Source organism: Vanellus vanellus, assembly GCF_965231255.1.
Source record: "Vanellus vanellus genome assembly, chromosome: 5".
Taxonomy (NCBI): Eukaryota; Metazoa; Chordata; class Aves; order Charadriiformes; family Charadriidae; genus Vanellus; species Vanellus vanellus.
This window is the reverse complement of record NC_138910.1, coordinates 7,295,626-7,317,775: the sequence shown is the minus strand read 5'-3', so window position 1 is coordinate 7,317,775 and position 22,150 is coordinate 7,295,626. Positions and strand designations below refer to the sequence as shown.

Sequence of the window (22,150 nt, the reverse complement as noted above, 5' to 3'; positions counted from 1 at the left end):
GTATCTGGCTAAGCATTTTGGGGACATTTTCCTCAGGTTGACCTGTAGTAATGAGGCACTTAACAAGTACACTGATGTCAAAGGGCATCTAAGAATAATTTTCAAACCCTGAGTGTGAACAGGTTGGAAAGTGTTCTCACGAGCCCACCTGCATGGATGGCTCCTGGGCCATGTGTCCTCTGTACCTTCTTCCCAAATCTCTGGCTTTGGTTGGGTTGGGTTTCTTCCATGAGGTACATGCTTTGATGCTTCACTTGCCTTGAAGCCGCTAACACCCAATTTGCATTTATTTCTCAAGAGCTATATGTGATCCCTTCCATGAGAAGTCTCACAGCCGAGGAGTATGTAGAAGCCTTTAAGTCATTTTTGGATCATTCAACAGAGCACCAGTGCATGGATGAGTTCAACAAGGAAGAAATGCCCAACATCATGGCTGGGTAAGGACTGGTCCCACCGACGTGGGAAAGCCATCTTTTATCTTGGGAGGGCAACCTGCACACAAGGGTCAGCAAACACGTTTAAGGATTTTCTGGGGCATGAATGAACTTTTAGTGCTTTTCAATTTTAAGTCCCTTAATAGCCGTCTTTAGGATATTCTGTTTGACGACTCCAGAATAGGTGCTATTTCAATTAATACACTGTGCTGCCTCTCAGCTTATGCTAAGGAAAGAATCAAGACTTCATTTTCACATCCATCTCTTTTCATTAGCTGATTTTCCAGGGATTAAAGGTTTTTTGTTGTTGTTGTTTGTTTTTCTCAAAAGAAAGCTCTCTCTTGTGCTCTCTCCCCGCTTTTGGGACTTCATCACACATCAGTCCAAACAAAAACACATCTCTAATTCTCTTCTAGTGACTAATTCTTGATTTTCTCAATCCCCAAAGAACTCCTTATTTCTATCCTAAGTCGATTTGCATTGCTTAAGTACCAAATGATAATCAGTTTTGTGAAGTATTGATGTAATGTGTTAAGCCTGGATGACTGCAGATAAGTTTTAGAGCAGCCTAGATCCAAACCACAAGAAAGATCTTTCAAGTTTGGGTAATTTTTGCATGTTATGGAACTGTATTCTCCACTGAGAAAAAAATTTGGGCAGGCAACTCCAGGCCAGAAATAGATTTAAAAAAAAAGAGCAATAGAAATAATAATTAAAAAATAAGTTGTATTGGGAAATTCTAAATGAAAAATTTACTTATGTGCATTTTAAATGATGCAAAACATTGTGGCTTCCTATGAAGTTGATTGGGGGTCTGTCAAAGGATCTTGACCCTCATTAGGGCTAAGGCTCCTTGACTAGCTCACACCCTGCAGGATTTACTACTCGCTCCCCTCTTGTTGAATCATTGCTGCAGCGTCTCCTGAGATTGTATACGGGAAACTCAATCCCTCTGCGCAGTCCATGCCCAAGAGCACAATAAGGCCATAAAGCATGTCACAGCAGCGAGACACCTCGAGCCTGGGCTCCTCATCCTTGAGCCAGGCTGTTATTAAATATTCTTCTCAGAGCCACAAGGTCGGGTGTTTTTTTGGATCTTTTCAGAAGTATTTTTTCTAAGGTAAAAATTATTGAAGATTTTGACCTTTCCTCCCAATTTCAAACCAAGATGAATATTGAAAAAAGCAGATTTCCAGTCATCTGGATAGCCTGATTTTTTTCTTTTTCTGGGTATTTATACCCAATATTGGAAAGCCAAACTTTGTTTCCTGAAGGTGCAGAGGTTTTGCCCCATCTCACCTTGTCCCTGCAGGCAGGAGCAGTGGGAACGGTGCCCGTCTGAGCCAGGTACAGCCCCGCTATCCCGGAAAGGAACCCTTCACCTTGGGGTTCACCGAGGCCTTTTTGCCTGGAGCCAGCCACAGCTTGAAGAAAACTCTTTGGCAAAGGACAAGAAACACTATACCCTGATGCCTACTGTACTTTGAAATATGAGCTGGCTAACACGGGGCTGGCTCCCGCCACCCAGTTGGTTAGAGCTGGGCTGCAAAGGGATGCTCAGATTTCTATCCCAATTCATGTGGCCAAACTCGGTTAAATTTCCAAGCCAATGTGACATCCATGATATTAGAATTTAAACACGAAGTTGCATGACGTAGCGTGCTTAAGTAATGTGCGCTTATCATTTCAGTCTCGGCAATGGAAAATCGACTATAAATGTTCTGGGAGTTGGAAGCGGCACAGGTAAGGAGCTCAGCAGCACCGCTGATGCTGTGGGACGGGGGGACCCTATGGGTAGCAGAAAGAGATACTGAAGTTTTGAGCAATGGGGAGAGCTGTTCAGGCATTAATAACAGTGTTCCTCATTGAAGCAGAGAATGGCAAAACGGCGTGTGGGTCTGGGATGAGAGTGATGCTCCTTCCTTCCCTTCCCCGTCTCTCTTCTGAAATGCTGCTGCTTAAATCTTTCCAAGAAGTGAGATGAGCGCAATGATTTTAGCTTAGTCTCTGCCTCTTGAAGGCTCTCACCTGACTTTACATGTCTCAGAGCAAGGAGTCCTGCTCCAGGTTAGGTACGAGAGCACCTTCAAACCTCGTCGGAGACAATTAGAGACATCCCAGATGTTCATTCCACCCAAAGTCCTGTCTTAGATTATCCCACCTGAAGGGATCTCTTGTTTTGCTTTGCTTTTAGGGATCCCAGAGGCCAAAGCTGGGTGATGCTGCACTCCAGGTGGTGCAAAACCAGCTGGCCATAGCCATTAGCAAAGCGCCTCATCAGCTTTTTCATTATGTGTTTCCTTGTTACTACTGTGCTTTTATCCAGTGATAAATAAGGTTTAACTGTAAATGATATTTCCCCTCCCCCAGAGAGAAACAATATTTTTAAAAAATGGTTTTACAGCTGTTCTAAATGCATTTGTGTTAAAAAAAAAAGAAAAAAGAAAAAGTGGTGAAACATCCAACTTTCTCCTAGGGAAACCGGGAGAAAATAAAAACCAGAGAAAAGAAATGGCAGTTTGATTTTTCAGAGTTTGCTTTTGCTTTAAAATCTATTTTGAGCTGAATTTTAAGTGTTAATACTTTCAAATGAAAGTATTTTTCTCACTTTATTTTGCTTGTTTTCCTGAGTAAGAGAAAAATAGCGTTGAATTGTTCACCCCAGTTGGGAATAGGCTGGAGTGTACAAGAAAGCAAGGAGGAAGAAATCATTCAGTTCTCAGTTACGCTCCATTTTCATTAAGTAATATAAGCCAAAATTCTGACTGCAAGAAAACACAAGGGGAAAATGAACTTTTTGCACTGTCCTCATTTTTCCTTCTTTCCTCTTCAGAAGATGTGCTAGAGGAAAATAAAAACTCTCCCATGTCCTGGGTTTGCTGGGTAGCTGCCCCTCAGAGATGCTGGGGCAGGGGCACAGACTCGCCCCCCCTGGGCTTGCCCACGGCTGCAAGAGCTGAACTTCTGCGGCCGGGCAGGGAGCGAGCTAAGATGGCACTGAGCAAAAGGTTATATCTGATCCCTGACCTTTCCAGGCTTGGACTCTGATTTCACGGAGCTCCCAGAACTAGTTTAGTTGACGAAAATGTTAACGGGGATTAGTGTCCGACTCCACATCCTAAAAGACTGTTGTCGAGTCCAGATCAGATTTTCTCATTCACCCCATGTTGTCCCCTGGCTGGTTTAACCATCTGGGCTGTAAGCTCCCAGTCGGTGCCAGGGTGGCTGCTGTTTGCAGAGGGGCTTCACTGCTGTTTCTGGAATGCCTAGAATAGGTATATAACCATGTGGTTACTGCTGAAGGGTTGTTGCTGCTGGGCAAGGTGGAGCGGAGAAGTTCCTGTATTTTACTGCGGGTTTTTGCAGACACCCGGGTTGAGGATGTTATTAACTGCACTTGCAAAGACTGAATTAGGGCATTTTACAGAATAAACCAAACCAAAACAAATCTTACACAACTTTTAAAATACCCCTTTTCTTTTGATATACCCATTTGCCACCATCAGTGGCTCCCGGGCGTGGGGCAGGGACGCTCTGCCTCCCGTCTGCCCTGAGCCTGCAGGGAGCCCACGTCAGCACCTCTGATGGCTGGTTCTCCCCACCCCAGGCACATACTAACTGGCATTTAGGACTGTCTAAAGTGACTCAGCTGCTTGTTATAGAGATCTTCTGTGAAATCCCAGTCTCAACAATATTGGTCCATGCACCTGCCTTCAACAGTTGGAGCCGCAACCTCCTTCCTTCTGCCTCTGGCCAGCCCTGCACTGATGCCACTGCATTCCTCAGGGGGGTCTTGGGTATTTTGCTCCAATTTCGAAAGATCCATCCTTCCTTGGCTGTCCCTGTAGTGCTGGCATGGCTGATATTTCCGTCCTTGAATTCTATTTACTGCAACACCTGCCAAAGATGATGACTTTTCTCATAGCTGGTACATTGACTGAAAGGCTAGGGAAGATGTGGTATCTCGTGTCAAGCCCTCTGTGTGTGACATTTGCAGGGGCAAGACTATTTTTAGGCCTCACCATCAGCTACAGACAGGATTCTCACAAAAGTACACTCAAAGTGCTGAAAGAGTTGGGGCTGTTCAGCCTGGAGAAGAGAAGGCTCCGGGGAGATCTTATTGCGGCCTTCCAGTCCCTAAAGGGGGCCTACAGGAGAGCTGGGGAAGGACTTTTTACTCGGGCATGTAGCGATAGGATGAGGGGGAATGGCTTTAAACTGGAAGAGGGCAGGTTCAGATTAAACATTAGGAAGAAGATTTCACTGTGAGGGTGGTGAGGCCCTGGCACAGGTTGTCCAGAGAGGTTGTTGAGGTCCCATCCCTGGAGGTGTTCAAGGCCAGGCTGGACATGGCCTTGGGCAATCTGGTCTAGTGGGAGGTGTCCCTGCCTATGGCAGGGGGGTTGGAAGTCGACGATCTTCAAGGTCCTTTCCAACCTAAACCATTCTATGATTCTATGATTCTATGTCTGCTGTTTATTTCCATAGTCCCAGATGAACCAGATGGACTTTGCACACTTGGTGCATTGTGGACATTCTGAGAGAAAATGAGTGACCCATATTACACCCAAAGAGGCTGGGAATGTCCTAGGATAGAAGGGCAGACTGCCACTTGCTCCTCTAGAGCTTAGACAGCACCAGAGGAGCAGCAATAGCTAAATTTGCAGTGCACCTACACACAAATATATGTGTCTCTACTTGCAGCTCCAAGATAACGATTAGTTAGTAGATGCCCAGAGTTGAGACCATGTGGCTGCTCCCCAAAGAGCAAAGACCCAGGGTACTGCATGTTAGTGGGTCTTTCCTCTTGCCGTGCAGTTCCCCAGGTCTCTGAGCTGTATCACACCAGCAGCAGAGCAGCCACCACCTCCCCAGGGCAGTGCCAAAGGCACAGATCACCCTGTGCCACGTTGAAGTTGCAGAGCTGTACTGACTCCTTCCATGCCGCCATTCAAACTTTGCCTTTTTTTGTTGAAAACTAATGCTTCCTGCTTGTTTTTTTAAACATTGATCTTTGATTATTTTGACCTGCCTGTCCCGTCACCCAGAGTATAGTCATTAGCAGGTTTCTGCTAGCTTATCTCTTCCTTGTTCTTAGGCTTATTTGTAAAGAGATGTTACCCTGAGGAGCGAGATAGCATGGTAGGACTATCAAGGGGTTAGATGCCACAGTAGACAGTGCCTCACTTCTTCTTGGGGGATTTCCCGGCAGCAGAGGTGCAGGTGCACCAGTACCCTTTAATCTGATTTACGTACTTTTTAAAGAGATGAATTTGTGTTTATTGAACAGGTGAACAGGATTTGAAAATGATCAGGATACTGCAGTCTGCGCACCCAGGGGTCTTCATTGACAACGAAATCATAGAGCCCAACCCGCAGCACGTGGCAGCTTACAAAGGTGAGGTTATACCTGCCTGCCTGGGGTATGGCGAGGATTTAAATAACGAGTTTTTCTGCCGGTTTGTGAAAGTCATGTTTTACATATCATATCTACCCAGAGAGGTTGTTGAGACCCCATCCCTGGAGGTGTTCAAGGCCAGGCTGGACGTGGCCTTGGGCAACCTGGTCTAGTGAGAAGTGTCCCTGCCTACGGCAGGGGGGTTGGAACTCGATGATCTTCAAGGTCCTTTCCAACCTAAACCATTCTATGATTCGATGATTCTATAATTCTATGTTTTGCTTCTACTTTTTAAAACAGAGTTGGTGAATCAAGCTCCAGACCTGCAGAATGTCTCCTTTATTTGGCACCAGCTTACTTCCTCGGAGTATGAACAACAGGTGAAAGAGAAAGGCGCACATAAGAAATTCGACTTCATCCATATGATCCAGGTAATGGAATATTGCTTTAATATAGTATTAGCTTCAACTACTCCCTTCAGTTCTGCTGTATGCATGAAGTTGGGGGACCAGAGCTGAGCACAGTACTCCCATGAGCAGTAACTTCTGCAATAACTCTACAAATGCCAAACCTCATTCGCTATCCATCCTGGTTTTGGTCTCTGGTTTGTACTGGTTTAGCTGTGTATGGTGGGTAATAAAACAGGATGAGTCCCAGGCCATCACACATCACACAGAGATCAACAATTATGCTTTGCTGCTGAAAAAAAAAACCCTTGAATTTTTTGCCTTATCAGAATAGTTTGGATGACACTGAAGGGAAATGTTAATGAATGAACACCTGTGTAAGGTTTTGGGTCAGAAATTATGCTGTTGTGTCTCTGCTACTGATGACAGTGATGTTGTATGTGCCAATTATATTTTGTAAAAATATCTGTTATTTTCTCACTTTAGTGGCTTTTATTTAAATTTTCTTTTATTTCATTTTGCCTTCATTTCATAAGAGCTGATCTCGCAGCTGCAAAGTGTCTCGGGGGTTTGATGGCTGGGCCAAGAACTAAGTTACAAGTCCTGAGGGCAGTGCTTGAGACAAGCCCTGCTTCGTCCTAGTGCAAATTCCTTCGTGTCTGGATGACATCCAGCCTGCCCATGGCCCAGACACAGCCGAGAAATGCCCCTGGTGATAAGGACCAGCCACAGAAACCAGAGGATTCCTCTCTGTACTTATTTTCCAGCCACAAAACTGTGTTGGGCTTGAAGGACAGTGACAGGCAAGTCAGCATCCGGCTGGTGGTCGAGGCTGAGCAGAGGGTCCCTGGGTCTGAACCAAGGCTGTTGGTGCCAGCGGAGAGCTGGTGATGCTCAGTCCTGTGGGGCATCCCTAAATGTGCGTGCTGAGTCAGGACAGGCTGGGAAGCAGCTGGGAAGTAATTTAAAACAACTCTGTAGAGAAAGCGTCTAAGCCTTTGAAGGGCCATTGCACTGTGGGGGAGGAATAACGGTTGTGTGTAACTGTCACTTCCAGATGCTGTACCGTGTGGAAGATATTCACAATACTATCAAGTTTTTCCACAGCTGCCTCGACCCTCACGGTAAACTCTTGATCATAATTTTATCAGGTAAGAGGACTCTCTAAGTTTTTGCTGCATTGTTGGTGTTTTGAAGAGCTTTGAAGTACGTGAGCCGTAAATATCCATCTGGGAATTTCGGTAGTGCCTTTTCGATAGGAATGAAATTAAACAAATGCTGTATTTCATAGGGAGCATGCAATCTTGGGCTTAGCCTCTTGGAGCCCAGTGTCTGATGGGACCACTTAGGCACAGCCTTCGTACTCTCGCTTCCCTGCTTATGAAGTAGGTTAGTTGCTCCATACTTCACAGAGACCTCCTGCCACAAAATTACTGGCTAGAGAGAAATGTGGCTATTCATGAATGAGGGTCAATCCTTCTTTATGGTGAAATCAGCACTGTACAACCTGAGTTCTGGGAGGACCCATCTTTGGGGCTCTTCCGTCCGCACAGCGATGGCTCAGACCCAGCAGGACAACAGGCACTGCCAAGAGCTGCAGGCTTTATGGCAGGACAAAGAGGCACATGCAATCTCATGGCAATTTTTTTTTTTTTTTTAAAAAGTGTTTTTTCCAGTGAGGCACTAATGAATCCCCAGCTCGTGATGTGGTGGATAAAGCATGCTTCCCCACATTTGCCATTAAAACTCCCTTTAGCGTTGCTGGTAGGCTGTTTCCCTTGCTATCTGGGACTGGATTTTCAGGTGTATATTCTTTGATGTGCACTTAAAATTGAGATTCAATGTAGAAAAACATCTGCACTGTTCTATCAAAGGGGCAGTTAATAGGTAGCACTCATGTGCAGACTCAGTGCGCTGATATATCTCTGTGTACTCCTCCTTCTGGGCAAATCCAGCACTGGAGACAGTCTCCTTGGAATTTCCTTTAAACAGGAGAGTTTTGGAAGAAGGGCTGAGGGACATCACAGTTTTACCCCTCTCCAGGCATGGATAGTTATAAGTGGACAGAAGTAAGGGAAAAGCTTCTACTGCTCCCAGCAAAGTCTAGACCAGCAGCGGAGGAACATTTCAAAATCATTTAGTAGTTGCGTTAGCTGGTGTGTCACTGCCTTGGCTTTGCAAAAGTAACTTTCCCTCCTGTTCTGGCAGACAGTAGCGGATGGGCCAACTTATGGAAGAAGTACAGAGACTGCTTGCCTTCCACCGACAGCGGCCACTATGTCACCGCCAACGGCATCACGGATGTTTTGAAGAGACTGGGTGTTGAATACCGCGTTTATGAGTTCCCGTCCGTCTGGGATATCACCGAGTGCTTTATCGAGGGGGACCCAGTTGGAGGCCGCATGATGGATTTCCTGACAGGGACAAAAAACTTCCTGGGCACGGCCCCCCCGGGGCTGCGGCGGCGGCTGCAGGAGGCTCTCTGCCAGCCCGAGTGCAGCAGCAACAAGGACGGGAGGATCATCTTCAGCAACAACTTGAGTATGATTGTGGTTGAATCCTAGAGTGCGGACCAACTGCAGAAGACAAGTTAGGGTGGGTTGTAGGGGCGATGCGGTCGCAGAAGGACGTCGCCTAGAAAGAAGGCAACTTAGAGGCAAGAAGGTGAGAAAGCGGGGCTCAGCCGCAGCCTCCTATTCCCAGCCAGGGTCAGTGGACACTGCGACACTGGAGATGAGCTCTTTGTCCCACTGAGGTCAACGGGGCCAAGATTTCACCCTGGTTATTTAGTCCAGCCCTATGAGGATGTTTTTACAGAAAGTAAAGGTCTCCATCTCACTAAAAGCCTACATGGACTTTTTTTTTTTTTTTTTTTAACAGTATGCATCCTGTCTGTGCTTTTGACACTGGGATTTCCACTTTTCTATATAGCCAGCACGTTTACATACCTAAAGACATGTCTATATGACCAGTTGCCGCCTTGCAGCCGGAAGGAGGCCGCAGCCCCCGTGCTGGCTCCGTACAGACCCACAGCTTCCAGCTGCACCGGGACAAAACCAGCAAGGTGGCCCCGCGGCTTTGCACCCAAATAATGTGCCTTACTGCACCCAGACCTGAGCTGTAAGTCACTCTGATCTAGGCTGTTTCACATGGTTTTATCAGCGCAGGTATTGCCTGCCCCAGGCGTCTCAGCATCTCGCAATATAGACATGTCTTAAAAATTTATCAGCCTTTTTGCTTGGAGAATTTTTTGGATCCCAGGATGATACTTGCCCTGTGCTCTTTCAGGCAGATATTAATTTTGTTACTTTCTTACTACTGTTTTTCTCCATATGAAATAAAAGCAATTTTAAACCAAAAAAGTCCCATCTTATTCTGTACGTGTGGCCTTACAGAAAATGAAGAATGAAGAGGTTATTTAGTTAAAAACAATAAAAATGCAAAATACAGTTTCATGGAAGTATTAAGGGTTTCCTGTAAGTAAGAAAGATGAGCCTGAGGCTGCGGAAGAGCTGGGAGTGACTTGCAGCTCCTCCTTGTGCCACAGCCATGAGAGGCACCTCGGCTCCCTCAAAGCAGCGTCACCACAGCACAGCAGCACAGCACCTACGTTACTTAATTATAATGTATATGTGGTTAAGATGTTAGTTAGAATGATAGAATGGTTAGAGTTGGAAGGGACCTTAAACACCATCGAGTTCCAACCCCCTGCCATGGGCAGGGACACCTCCCACCCGACCAGGTTGCTCAAAGCCCCATCCAGCCTGGCCTTGAACACCTCCAGGCATGGGGCAGCCACAGCTTCCCTGGACAACCTGGGCCAGTGCCTCACCACCATGAGAGTAAAGAATTTCTTCCAAACAGATAATCTAAATCTCCCCTCTTTCGGTTTAAAGCCATTACTCTTTGTCCTATCACTACACTCCCTGACAAAGAGTCCCTCCCCATCTCTCCTTTAGGCCCCCCTACAGGTACTGGAAGGCCGCAATAAGATCTCCCCGGAGCCTTCTCTTCTCCAGGCTGAACAACCCCAACTCTCTCAGCCTCTCCTCATAGCAGAGGTGCTCCAGCCCTCTGATCATCTTTGTGGCCCTCCTCTGGACCCTCTCCAGCAGGTCCATGTCCTTCTTATGTTGGGGACTTCAGAGCTGGATGCAGTACTCCAGGTGGGGTCTCATGAGAGTGGAGTAGAGGGGCAGAATCACCTCCCTCAACCTGCTGGCCACGCTGCTTTTGATGCAGCCCAGGATGCGGTTGGCTTTCTGGGCTGCGAGCACACACATTGCTGGGCCATGTTGAGCTTCTCATCCCCCAACACCCCCAAGTCCTTCTCCTCAGGGCTGCTCTCAACTCATTTTCCACCCAGCCTGTATTTGTGCACGGGTAAGTTAAGACTATTTCCACACAGTCCTGAGATGTTCAGAGGGCTGAAAGAGGTGCTGCCAGGGCAGCCAGCTGGAAAGGGAGATGCTGCATGGGAAAACAGTTGGGTTTGGTGCTGCACTTAGGGCCATGGTACCGTGCAGACCTTAGGCTGGGCACATGGGTGGAAAGGGCCTGAAGTCCCTCTAGCCTATTTGCAAATAGGTCTCAGGGCAGGAAGCACCAGCTCGGATGGAAAATACCTGCAGGCACAGACCTCACCTCTATAAAATATGTTTTCCGTGCTCAAGCTGGAAAGCACATGCCCATGTCCACCGGAAGGGGCTGCAGATACCACTGCCTTATTAGTGCCTGGTTTTGATCAAAAGGCTTGTTTCAGCATCATGAACACACGGGTTGGCACATTGGCTTGCAAAATACTAGATGTCATTGCCACCCAGCATCCTGCTGATCCTGCTAAACCTACCCCACCCCACCCCCATCTCTCTGCCCAGATGCAGTTACTGCCAGAGGCAGCAGAGCGCTCCTGTCTGAAAAAGTAATGTCACCTCATAGAGTCATTCTGGCTCCACTTTTATTTTGTTAGGGGGGGGGGTGAGTTGTTTTGTGGGTTTTTTTTGTTGTTTTTTTTTTTTTTCCATATCTTTTTGTAATACATCCATTTCTCCTGCAGATGTCTCCTCTGAAACTACTGTAAGGAAAAAAATAGGAAAGCAATGGGAAAACGGTAGCGTAACATCATCCCTCTGGCAGGACTGTGGCACTCTGGTCTGTAAGTACTATTGCTGTCTGTCTAGGAAACAGCAGTCAAAACTGGACAACCTCCTCCAGAGTGCCTCAAACCTGTGCACAAGCTTTTAGTTCAGATCCATTTTATTTTTTTATTCTATAGGTAGTTCCTTTGACTGTATTTGCTGAGAGCACTGGGCAGGGAGTGTACGGCTGGGCGGTTGGATGGGCTCTCAGCACCGCTCTTGTCAATGGGCTCCTTCCACTATTAATTCTCACGGTTTGTTTCCACCTGTTAGTGATGTCTCTGTCTCTACCTGGTAGATTAAAAGGAAAAACAAAATATGCCAAAAGCCGGGCTTGCTTTTCAAGCTCCAAAGAACCATCTACCTGTTGTCTTTGCAGAAATTTGGAACAGTCCAGGTTCCCCCACCCAAGAGGTTTTCACCCCTCCTTGGCATTTCCTGAGCAGATAGACATGTTTCCAGTAAGCAGATACTCAGCAAAACCCTTGAGCACACAATTTACCCGCACCATTTTAAATCAATGTACAAATGGGCAACAGAAAAGGAGCACTTCAAAGCAGGTGGTTTAGTGACAGCCCAGGGAGATGAAAGAGGGCACCCCATTAAAAACATGACTGCTTAATGCTTTATCTGTAATTTTTCTTTGGATTCTTGAAAAGTAAGTCATTTAAGAATGACTGCTTGTATGCCTGGAACAAATACTACCCTAAGTGTCTGCTCCATTCATTTATATATTTATTCTTGGATGCATATGCTATTTAATAACTGTTTGTTGTGCTTTGTAAAATACGCTGTCCTCCCACACAGAATATCGGTCTGTGCTTTCCCAGCAGCCAGAGCGCGGTTGGGTCTGTGTGACCACGAGAGGGCTGCAGCAGTCAGTGGATTAAATCTGTCTCCCAAAACACTTGAGATGCTGAGCTGAAGAAACAGAGCCAAGCAGCCAGGTGGGCAAGCGATACACCAGCCCAGCTCCGCTTTCTTTGCTGGCTCATGGCATGCTGATACCAGCTGTTGGGGACCACCCTTTTTTCTACTGCAGGGTCATGTTCTCGGTGCCGGGCTCCAGCTTATAAAAACGTTATGATTGCCACAGCATCGGTGCCAACAAGGGTTGGAGAAAATTTGCTTTTGGGTTGTTTTTCTTTACCTACTTAACGGCTGAAGTTCTGCAGCTTAGTTATCTCTCAAGCACAGGTCCGCAGACAGCTAACGAGGCATCGCGGCTGACCAGGGGCGGAAAATGTAAAGAAGGGGATGTCAGGAGGATGAGGTTGCTTCTGCTTTAGCTTTGAGCTGAATTAACCTTGCTGACCTCAGTTCAGGATAAGCCCTACTCAGCAATGAGTTTCATGGCAGTTCCCAGCGCTGCAGTTAGCAAGGAGCAGGTCCGTGGCTCCCAGAGTGATCCGTGCTGCTCTGACAGCATGACAGCTTGTTCCAGGCCCAAGCAAATGCTTTTGTGGGTAACCAAGCTGCCATGTGTACTCTGGAGTAGAAGTAATGCCTACAAAGCCCAAATTGCATTATTTTTAAATGGAGCAATTGCAGATTCAAAGAATCATAGAATGTTTTGGGCTGGAAGAGACCTTAAAGACCATCGAGTTCCAACCCCCCTGCCATGGGCAGGGACACCTCCCACCCGACCAGGTTGCTCAAAGCCCCATCCAGCCTGGCCTTGAACACCTCCAGGCATGGGGCAGCCACAGCTTCCCTGGACAACCTGGGCCAGTGCCTCACCACCATGAGAGTAAAGAATTTCTTCCGAATAGCTAATCTGAATCTCCCCTCTTTCTTTCGGTTTAAAGCCATTATCCCTTGTCCTGACACTACATGCCTTTGTAAAAAGTCCCTCCCCATCTTTCCTATAGGGCCCCTACAGTTACTGGAAGGGGGGAGGCAGCTATAAGGTCTCCCCAGAGCCTTCTCTTCTCCGGGCTGAACAACCCTAAATCTCTCTGTCTGTCCTCATAGTCTGATCATCTTTGAGCCCCTTCTCCGGACTCACTCCAACAGGTCCATGTCCTTCTGATGTCTGGGTCTCCAGAGCTGGATGCAGTACTCCAGGTGGGGTCTCATGAGAGCGGTGTAGAGGGGCAGAATCACCTCCCTCAACCTGCTGGCTGCGCTGCTTTTGATGCAGCCCAGGATACGTTAAGGTTTTATCCTTATTTCAAGTTAGTAGTACACCCATTTCAATGGCATGGCATAGCTCTGATTGTGTACTACATCCTCCTAAAAAGGAGTTACAGAAAGGAGCTCTTTATAATATAAAGGAAGGATGATTTATTTTTTACTGGGTCTGTGTTCAGTCTTGGGTTCTGAATGGTTTGCCTTTGTCATGAATGTTAAGGCTCCTCTACCCATGAAACATTACCAGGGCAATGAATGCAGCATAGGAACTGGAAAATCTCAGTTTGTTTCTGAATAATCCCATTAAAAGACAAGATCAGTAAAATACAGGAGCATATATTGAAAAGATTAAAAGTAACCTCCATCAGGGAGCACATCTTAAAAATAAAGATGCTGAACTCCCCCCCCCCCCCCCCCCCCCCCCTTCAATATTTGCACACAGAAATCTGTTGAGGTTTATATCAGTGGTGTAGAAAATCTTTGGGTACTCTGTGCATTCTTCATAAACAAATAAATCAAATAAACACATGGCTGTAAGGCGAGATCTCCAATTGTCACGAGCTGTATACTCTCTTAATAGTGTTCATTGAGACACCAGGCTTTCCCCAGAGCCTTCAGATTTGGGGTGCTTCTTCTGGAGTTCCCTTGGGTGAAGACACTTGAAGCAGTATCTAGATTTGGCAGAGCAGTTCCCATAAGGTTGTACTGAGGAAATCTCAGGAAAACTCAGGGCATGCTTATGCCCAGAAAATAAACCTCCAGCTGCCCTGAAACCATCCATGGTTCAGAACTGCTTCCTCACAAGTGTTGTCAGAGTCCTTGCTCAGCACAGAATTTGTGTTTCTTGAGGGAATGACCTTTCTAAAGGCCTTTACGATGGGAAGGACAGGAGTACCTGTGAGTTCAACGTGCAGTGGCTTTTGATGGAGTTTGTCCTGATGACCTAAAACATGAACCATGTCCATATGCTCTGTATCCAGCAGAGAAGGCAGCAAAGGCCAGAAAAAATAATTCCCTGAAGCCGCTGGTTGCACCTCCATGTACTGGTGGTAGGATCATACTAACCTTCTTGGAGATTAAAAAGACCTTCATAGGATTATTAGCCTATAACCTAGAACTCTAAGAAGGTGATTTTCATCCTACCTTTTAAAGTACGACATTTTTTGAAGGTCAGATCCTCCAGACTGAGAAGAAATATCTAAAGCAGGTCTAAAATATCTTTATTATTAACCGTTGCTCCTTGGAATCCCCTAACTCCAGTACTTAAGTATCAACAGAGAATTAAATCTTGCTAGATGGTGAGAGTCCTGGCTCAGTCTCCAAAGACATCTATGGACCAGAGCATGGTCACTCTGCCATGTGCCAAGCTGCCATGATACCAGATAGCAAAAACCTGGAAATCTCCTTATTTTGGTATGGACGCAGTGGGGTGATAATAATAAACACACTGGCAGGGCCATGAATGTACTTGTCGTGTCCCAGCAGAGTAGCTCCAGGCTGGCTGGGGTGAGACAGCCATCTCGGGGCGGCTCCTTCTCACCCAGGGGCAGTCACCCAAACTCCTGGCTGGGGGTGAGCACCTCGGGGTCCGGGCAAACACCCCTAATAACACCAGTTCCCCCTGCTTCTGCTTCATTTGTCAGCCAGCCCAATTCTGCCGGGAAATGCCGAAATTTAGACACACACCCCGTCAGAAATCACAAAGCAAACAAAGATCTCCTTCTGCCACCCCCGTTAAGTCCCTCCCTGTCTCTCAGGGCACCCTTATCAATGCAAATGTTCCATGCAATTAGTCCTAAAACAGGAAAAGAAATATACTGGTGGCTTATCCCTCTAATACAAATATATTCGTGTATCGGCCTGGCACGGGAGCTGAGGCTGCAGCCCAGACACCCGGTGGAGGTTGGGGACCAGCCGTGTTATTTAATGCCGCTGGTTTTAGCTAAAGCAGCAGCTGGAAATGCAGGAAATGTGTTGTTCATCCCTCATTCTCCTTTAATTTCATGTTAAACCAAAACAAAATCCCTCCAAGATAAATGTTTGAAGAGTACAAGCTACGGCTGGAAAGATCTCGGGTCTGAAGAGGGTTTGTAGACCATGTGAGATGGCTGGATCCCAGTGGGGCTTTTATTCTCATCTCTGAGAAGGAACAGGGAAGAGCAGAACAGGAGCTTCATTTCCACTAGTCGCTTCCCGATAGTCTGATGACACTTTCGGTTAGACCTGCCAGCAAGTTTGTAGAGAAAACATATGTTTTGTCGTACATTGTAACGATGGTACCTCTGGTGAATTAAGAAATGTGATAAAGAAATTTTCAGAGCAGTCGCTAAGTCCCTATTGCTTTGTTAACATTTTTTAGCATCCTATTAATCACACCGTATGTATCTGCCAACAATTGATATTATGGATTAAGGAAGATTACGGCTCATTGCTCCAGTGGCTGTTTTCTTTTGGTTTTAACATTATAGGCACTTTGCCATTGACTTGACTACGACAAGACCAACCCCCTTGCTTTTATGAATGCTTTGCAATGCTTTCCTGACTCAGAGTGCTTTACTTTATAACGTACCTAAATGATCATCCAGAGTGTAAATGTTTTGATTTCCTTATTTCTGGAAGAAGGGCTAATGTACTTTCAGTGCTGAACAAACAGACGACGAGATCTTGACTTGCAGATGTTTTCACACAGATAACTGTTGGCTTTGGCTTGCAATGCTTGTGCAGATCATGTCATTTGTTATTTGGAAAAACGGGGTGGTATTTAAGGAAATTCAGATAAAAGTTCTACAGATTTAATACATTTAACTTATAGACCCGCTCCATTATTTATTATCAACTACAGGTTATTCTCCAGTTCTACATATTGGTTATCCGCTTTGGGGTGCAAAGAAATCCCTGTGACTCACATGATCCAACACAAAGCAGAAGTAATTAACACCAGAGAATCAAACAACTCAACTGCGAATAACCTTCAGTCTAAAAATTATTCACCCAAACTTACCCCTTTATGCTGAGACTTGTTTTTATATGTGCTTAAAAATAACAATGACAAAAATACAAATTTCAGCCTAGACATCCTTCCCGAGCTTATTTAATTCTTACAGCTTGCCTTCAAGGTCTCCTCCTTCCCAGCTCCCTCCTCCAGCAGAGCATCCCCCCCCTCCATGGCCTTATCTCAAGGCAGCCAAATTAAGGAAAACTTTCCTCCTGTGCTCAAGGGATGTAGGGTCGTGGCCAACCTCCGTTGTGACTCACTCGCAATTCCTGCCAAATGTTAATGTAGATTTTTTTGCTTCAGAGCCTAAGGTGACACGAAACAAATGACCCGCGCTCGTCTGGGTGTTTTACTAGGAGCGTCTCGCCCGATTACAAATACCTTAAAACAGCAAGCACTGCCAGAGCGTACCTTCACTGCACTTTGTATAAATTATTCCTGAGTCATTGCTTAATGTTTATTAATATTTCTGATGCTTTTGAAATTTTAAACTAAGGACATTAGAGGAGCAGCATCCCCAGCAAATACAGTGCCCAAGTTCATTCTGGTTCTGGTGGAAATTTAAATAAATCTTTCAATTCCATCACTCACCAACAAATTGCTTTTGAACATAATTATCATTTATACTGGCACTGGAATCTTGTTTATTTACATGTCACAAAGGTCCCTGGAAAATGTAAAAATATATGACATTTTACTCAGGCTCAGACAAAAACTCCACCTTGACCAAAACCCCTGTCCTGGCTGGAGAGGAAAGAAAAAAGAAGTGAATCTAGAAAATAGTCAGTCTTCTACGACATCTTTCTTCTTCTTCCCCCATCCTCCCCTGCCTTTTGGCAACCTGTTGGTCGGAGACCTCCTGCACCCAAGGCTGCATCCAGGCAATCATACCTACTCCTTGTCTTCCCTCATTAATTTGCCTAATTTCTTTCCAGATGTTTTGCAAAGATGGGCAACAAATAAACCCATCTCAAGTGCCTCTCCACAGTCGCTTTTTATCTTGGTGGAAGATATCTCTGGGGTTTTTTTTTGTTTGTATGTTTGTTTGGTTGTTTTTTTTAAAATTTCCTCTGACGTGAGGACCATCTGGCCTCTGCAAACACGACAGCTCAGCTCTGCTCTTCGTTTCAGGGCTGCTATGGACTGGATGGCATCTGCTTCACCACAGAGTCATCAACGCCTTGGCATCAGGAGGTGGTAAGAGCAGGGTGAGGAGGGAAACCAGCAAGGAGGAGAAACAACCCTTACCAGCCCCAGCGCTGATGGCCCAGTGTCGTGGTTTGGCCTCAGCCAGCAACAGAGAACCACGCAGCTTGAACCCCTTCGTATGCTGCCAATATCTCCTTTTCTGTTGGCGTATAGTGGGCTTCAGATCCTCTGTATACCCGACTCCAGAACCCCAGGGGTCGACCTCGAGTCTCCCCTGGTGCTTCTTGCCAGAGGCTCCAGGTAGGGCCATTCTCCCCAGCTGCACTGTAGAGCGCATTTTTAACGTCTTGTCCCGCCCTGACTGGCCCCAGGGCTACTGCATGAACTATTTCCTGCTTAATTTGTTCGAAAGCTTGTCGTTGCTCAGGACCCCACTTAAAATCATTCTTTTTCCGCATCACTTGATATAGAGGGCTCACAATCAGACTGTAATTTGGAATATGCATCCTCCAAAAACCCACAACACCTAAGAAAGCTCGTGTTTCCTTTTTACTAGTCGGTGGGGACACAGCTGCTATTTTGTTGATCACATCCATTGGGATCTGATGGCGTCCATCTTGCCATTTTATTCCTAAAAATTGGATCTCCTGTGCAGGTCCCTTAACCTTACTTCGTTTTATGGCAAAGCCAGCTTTCAGAAGGATTTGAACTATTTTATTCCCTTTCTCAAAAACTTCTTCTGCTGTGTTGCCCCATACAATGATGTCATCAATGTACTGCAAATGTTCTGGAGCTTCACCCTGTTCCAGTGTGGTCTGGATCAGTCCATGACAAATGGTGGGGCTGTGTTTCCACCCCTGGGGCAGTCAATTCCAGGTGTACTGGATGCCCTTCCAAGTGAAAGCAAACTGTGGCCTGCACTCTGCCGCCAAAGGGATTGAGAAGAATGCATTGGTGATATCAATCGTTGCATACCACTTGGCTGCCTTCGACTCCAGTTCGTATTGAAGCTCTAGCATGTCTGGCACAGCAGCGCTCAGCAGTGGTGTGACTTCATTCAGGCCATGATAATCCACTGTTAGCCTCCACTCTCCATTAGATTTTCGCACTGGCCATATGGGACTATTAAAGGGTGAGCGAGTCTTGCTAATCACTCCTTGAGTCTCTAGTTGACGAATCAACTTATGGATGGGAATCACAGAGTCTCGGTTAGTACGATATTGCCGTCGATGCACCGTTGTGGTAGCAATCAGCACCTCTTGTTCTTTGACCCTCAACAACCCTACCACAGAGGGGTCCTCTGAGAGACCAGGCAAAGTGGATAACTGTTCAATTTCTTCTGTCTCCAAGGCAGCTATGCCAAAAGCCCACCGATATCCTTTTGGGTCCTTGAAGTATCCTCTCCTGAGATAGTCTATGCCAAGGATGCATGGAGCCTCTGGGCCAGTCACAATGGGATGCTTTTGCCACTCATTTCCAGTTAGGCTTACTTCAGCTTCCAGTACAGTCAACTCTTGGGATCCCCCTGTCACTCCAGAAATACAAATGGGTTCTGCTCCTCTGTAATTTGATGGTATTAAGGTGCATTGTGCACCAGGGTCCACCAGAGCCTTATACTCCTGTGGCTCAGATGTGCGAGGCCATCGAATCCACACAGTCCAATAAACCCGGTTGTCCCTTTCCCCCACCTGGCTGGAGGCAGGGCCCCTCTAATCCTGATCATAGTATACGTTACTCACTTGTTGCAAAAATGATTTGGAAGTCCCTTCAAGAGGATCGGAGGTAAGATCAGGCCTTCCATTCTGTCTGGGGAACTGTCTGCTGGAAACAGGAGCTGCACTTTTTCTGGAGGGATCCCCTTTTGTGTTTGTTCTTCCTTGCAGCTCACGTACCCGTGTCCGTAGGGTTGAGGTAGGTTGCCCATCCCACCTCCTCATGTCCTCTCCGTGGTCACGCAGGTAAAACCACAGGGTGCCTCGTGGTGTGTACCCCCTATACTCTTCCTCTTGAGTAGGGAAACGCCTGCTCCTAATAGCTGAGATGCTGGCCTGTACAGGTGGGGAGTAGGACATACTCTCTTCAAGTTGCTGGACCTTCTGGGACAGTTTCTCCACAGCTGAAATGAGGGGGGAAGATAGGCTTTCTTCATATTGACGGAGTCGTCCAGCCACCTCATCCACCGTTGGTCCCTCTTCACCTCTCCATTCCATCACTGCCAAGGAGTTGGCATATGATGATGGTGCGCTCCGTACAAACTTCCGCCATATGGGCCTTGTGCACTGGACTTCATCAGGATCTGTGGGTAACTGTGCATTATCTGGGTCGAAGTAAATCATCTCTCGTACAGCTAATTCCCTTAGGTACTGGATACCTTTTTCCATGGTGGTCCACTTGCTTGGACGACATACAACATCTTCACTGAAAGGATACCTTTCCCTTACACCTGCCAGGAGTCGCCTCCAGAGGCTGAGGGCTTGTGTCTTTTTCCCAATTGCCTTGTCAATGCCCGCCTCCCTAGACAAGGATCCCAGCTGCTTAGCTTCCCTGCCCTCTAATTCCAAGCTACTGGCCCCGTTATCCCAGCATCGGAGCAGCCAGGTGACAATGTGCTCACCAGGAAGTCGACTGAAATCTTTTCGCATATCTCGCAGCTCACTCAGGGATAGGGATCGGGTTATTACCTCTGGTTCTGTCTCTTCCTCCTGGTCCTTTGATGGCCCTGGTTCATCATCATCCTTTACTATGCGAACTGATTTCTTGGTGTATTTCTTCTTCTGTATAGGAGCAACTGATACTGGCACAGGTTGGTTGTCCGGTTCAGCTGCAGTGCTGGGGTTTGAGTGGCTGCATTGCCTGTCACCAGGGTTTGAGTAGCCACAGGATATTCAAAATTCTCAAGAGGTGTTATACCTGGCCCAGAGGAGAAAAAGGAGGCAAAAGAGCTGGGGAAAGTATCTCCCCCTGTTTCTCCCATAGATTGGGTGTGATTATTGATAACTTCTGAGAGACGGGAACCAAGGTATGGACAGGACAGCAATACTGCATAGAAACCCCAACAAAGCCACTTGAATAGTGATGTTACCATATCATAAGCTGATATTGCACAGGACAGCAAAATTATAGTCCTGATCCCTCTCCCTGAAATAACAAACAGCATCACAGGGAGTACATACAGCGTATAAGAATTTACATAACACAGCCATGTAAACAAACGAAGCAACATTGTAACCAGCAACTATTTAACTAATAGGAGAAATACATATAAGAAATCCGTTTTAACAAGCTCTGGTCAGATCTGTCGTTATTACAACCCTTCGAGCCCCACGTTGGGCGCCAAAAAGGACTGTCGTGGTTTGGCCTCAGCCAGCAACAGAGAACCACGCAGCCACTCGCTCGACTCCCACAGCCGTGGGAAAAAATCAGCAGAAAAGGGCAAAACTCGTGGGTTGAAATATTATAATTTAACAGAACAGACAAAGGGAAGAAGAAAGAAAAGAAAGAAAGAAAAACAATAACACCGGTAAAGGAATACAAGAACGCGATTACAGTACCGCCGCGAAGCGCACCGACCGGACCCGCACCGCCGCAACCTGCCCCCGAGTGGCGACTGACTCCCCCGCCCCGGCTAGCTCCTTTTATAGCGGGGCATGGGTCACGTGGGATGGAATACGTGCCTCCCTTGCCGGCTCCTTGGGGAAATTAACCCCATCCTTGCCGGAACCAGGACACCCAGGGGACAAGAAGTTGGCACCAGGAGCCGGCCAGGAGATGCTCCATAACGGTGCAAAGGGAGGAGATGGAGGAAAAGTTTTTCCATCACACATTTCAGTCCTCTGGGGAGAAATGTATGAGCTCATCACGGTGACACCGAGTGCGTTTCCAGCTGACAGTTAACAGTTGGCATAGCAGAACCGGTGGTGGGTTGTCTGCCGGCTGTCAGTGGCTGCTTGTAACGGTATTCCAGCAGGTGTCGTAATTTTATTATCAGACTGAAGTTGCTCTGAAGGCAGAGCACCAGCATTGCAATGGTGCAGGATGCCGCTTTGTGCTGGGCTGGGTTTGGGCAGGACTGTGCCTCTTCCCTCGGTGACCCCTGCGACAGCCCGGTCGCCGGGTTTGTCGGGGCTGGCTGTGACTCCTGTGCCACTCTGCTCCTCGATCTGCCGTTAACGTTCGCATACACCCCGACTGCAAAACGGTCTGTCATCTTCTGCTCCCAAAATCAGGCTAGAAATCGTATCGGAAAGTACCTGCTGTTAAAACTTTCTCGCTTGGATATTCAACGTTTTGATCCGAGCATGCAAAGGGAAGTTCATTTTCGTAATTAAGGGCTGTCCCTGCTCCCAGGAGAGCTGCATTTTGCACGGGGCCCCGCCACGGGCCTCCCCAGCCTGGCCATAATCACTTCATGTTGCCGGGCCCTAATTTTCCATCTTTAAAATCTTCCTTTCCTTGCAGGCAGGTCAGGAGGCTAGATCCATTACTGTAAGCGAGAG

The 22,150-nt window shown here is 46.8% G+C and overlaps 1 protein-coding gene across 1 annotated transcript; it reads left to right on the top strand.

Moving 5' to 3' along the window:
* The first annotated feature begins 297 nt into the window (after positions 1–297).
* Positions 298–9,577, top strand: LOC309672768 (carnosine N-methyltransferase 2). Its single transcript, XM_082484358.1, has 6 exons — positions 298–437; positions 2,125–2,177; positions 5,725–5,832; positions 6,133–6,263; positions 7,297–7,390; positions 8,448–9,577. Exons 1-6 carry the CDS (start codon positions 319–321, stop codon positions 8,801–8,803), a joined length of 861 nt encoding a protein of 286 aa, XP_082340484.1. The 5' UTR covers positions 298–318; the 3' UTR covers positions 8,804–9,577.
* Positions 9,578–22,150: the final 12,573 nt, after the last annotated feature.

Coding starts and splice junctions, on each gene's coding strand:
- LOC309672768 (XM_082484358.1), top strand. CDS start 319: ATGAGAAGTCTCACAGCCGAGGAGTATGTAGAAGCCTTTAAGTCATTT. Junction 6,264..7,296: donor ACTTCATCCATATGATCCAG/GTAATGGAATAT, acceptor TGTCACTTCCAG/ATGCTGTACCGTGTGGAAGA. Junction 7,391..8,447: donor CTTGATCATAATTTTATCAG/GTAAGAGGACTC, acceptor CTGTTCTGGCAG/ACAGTAGCGGATGGGCCAAC.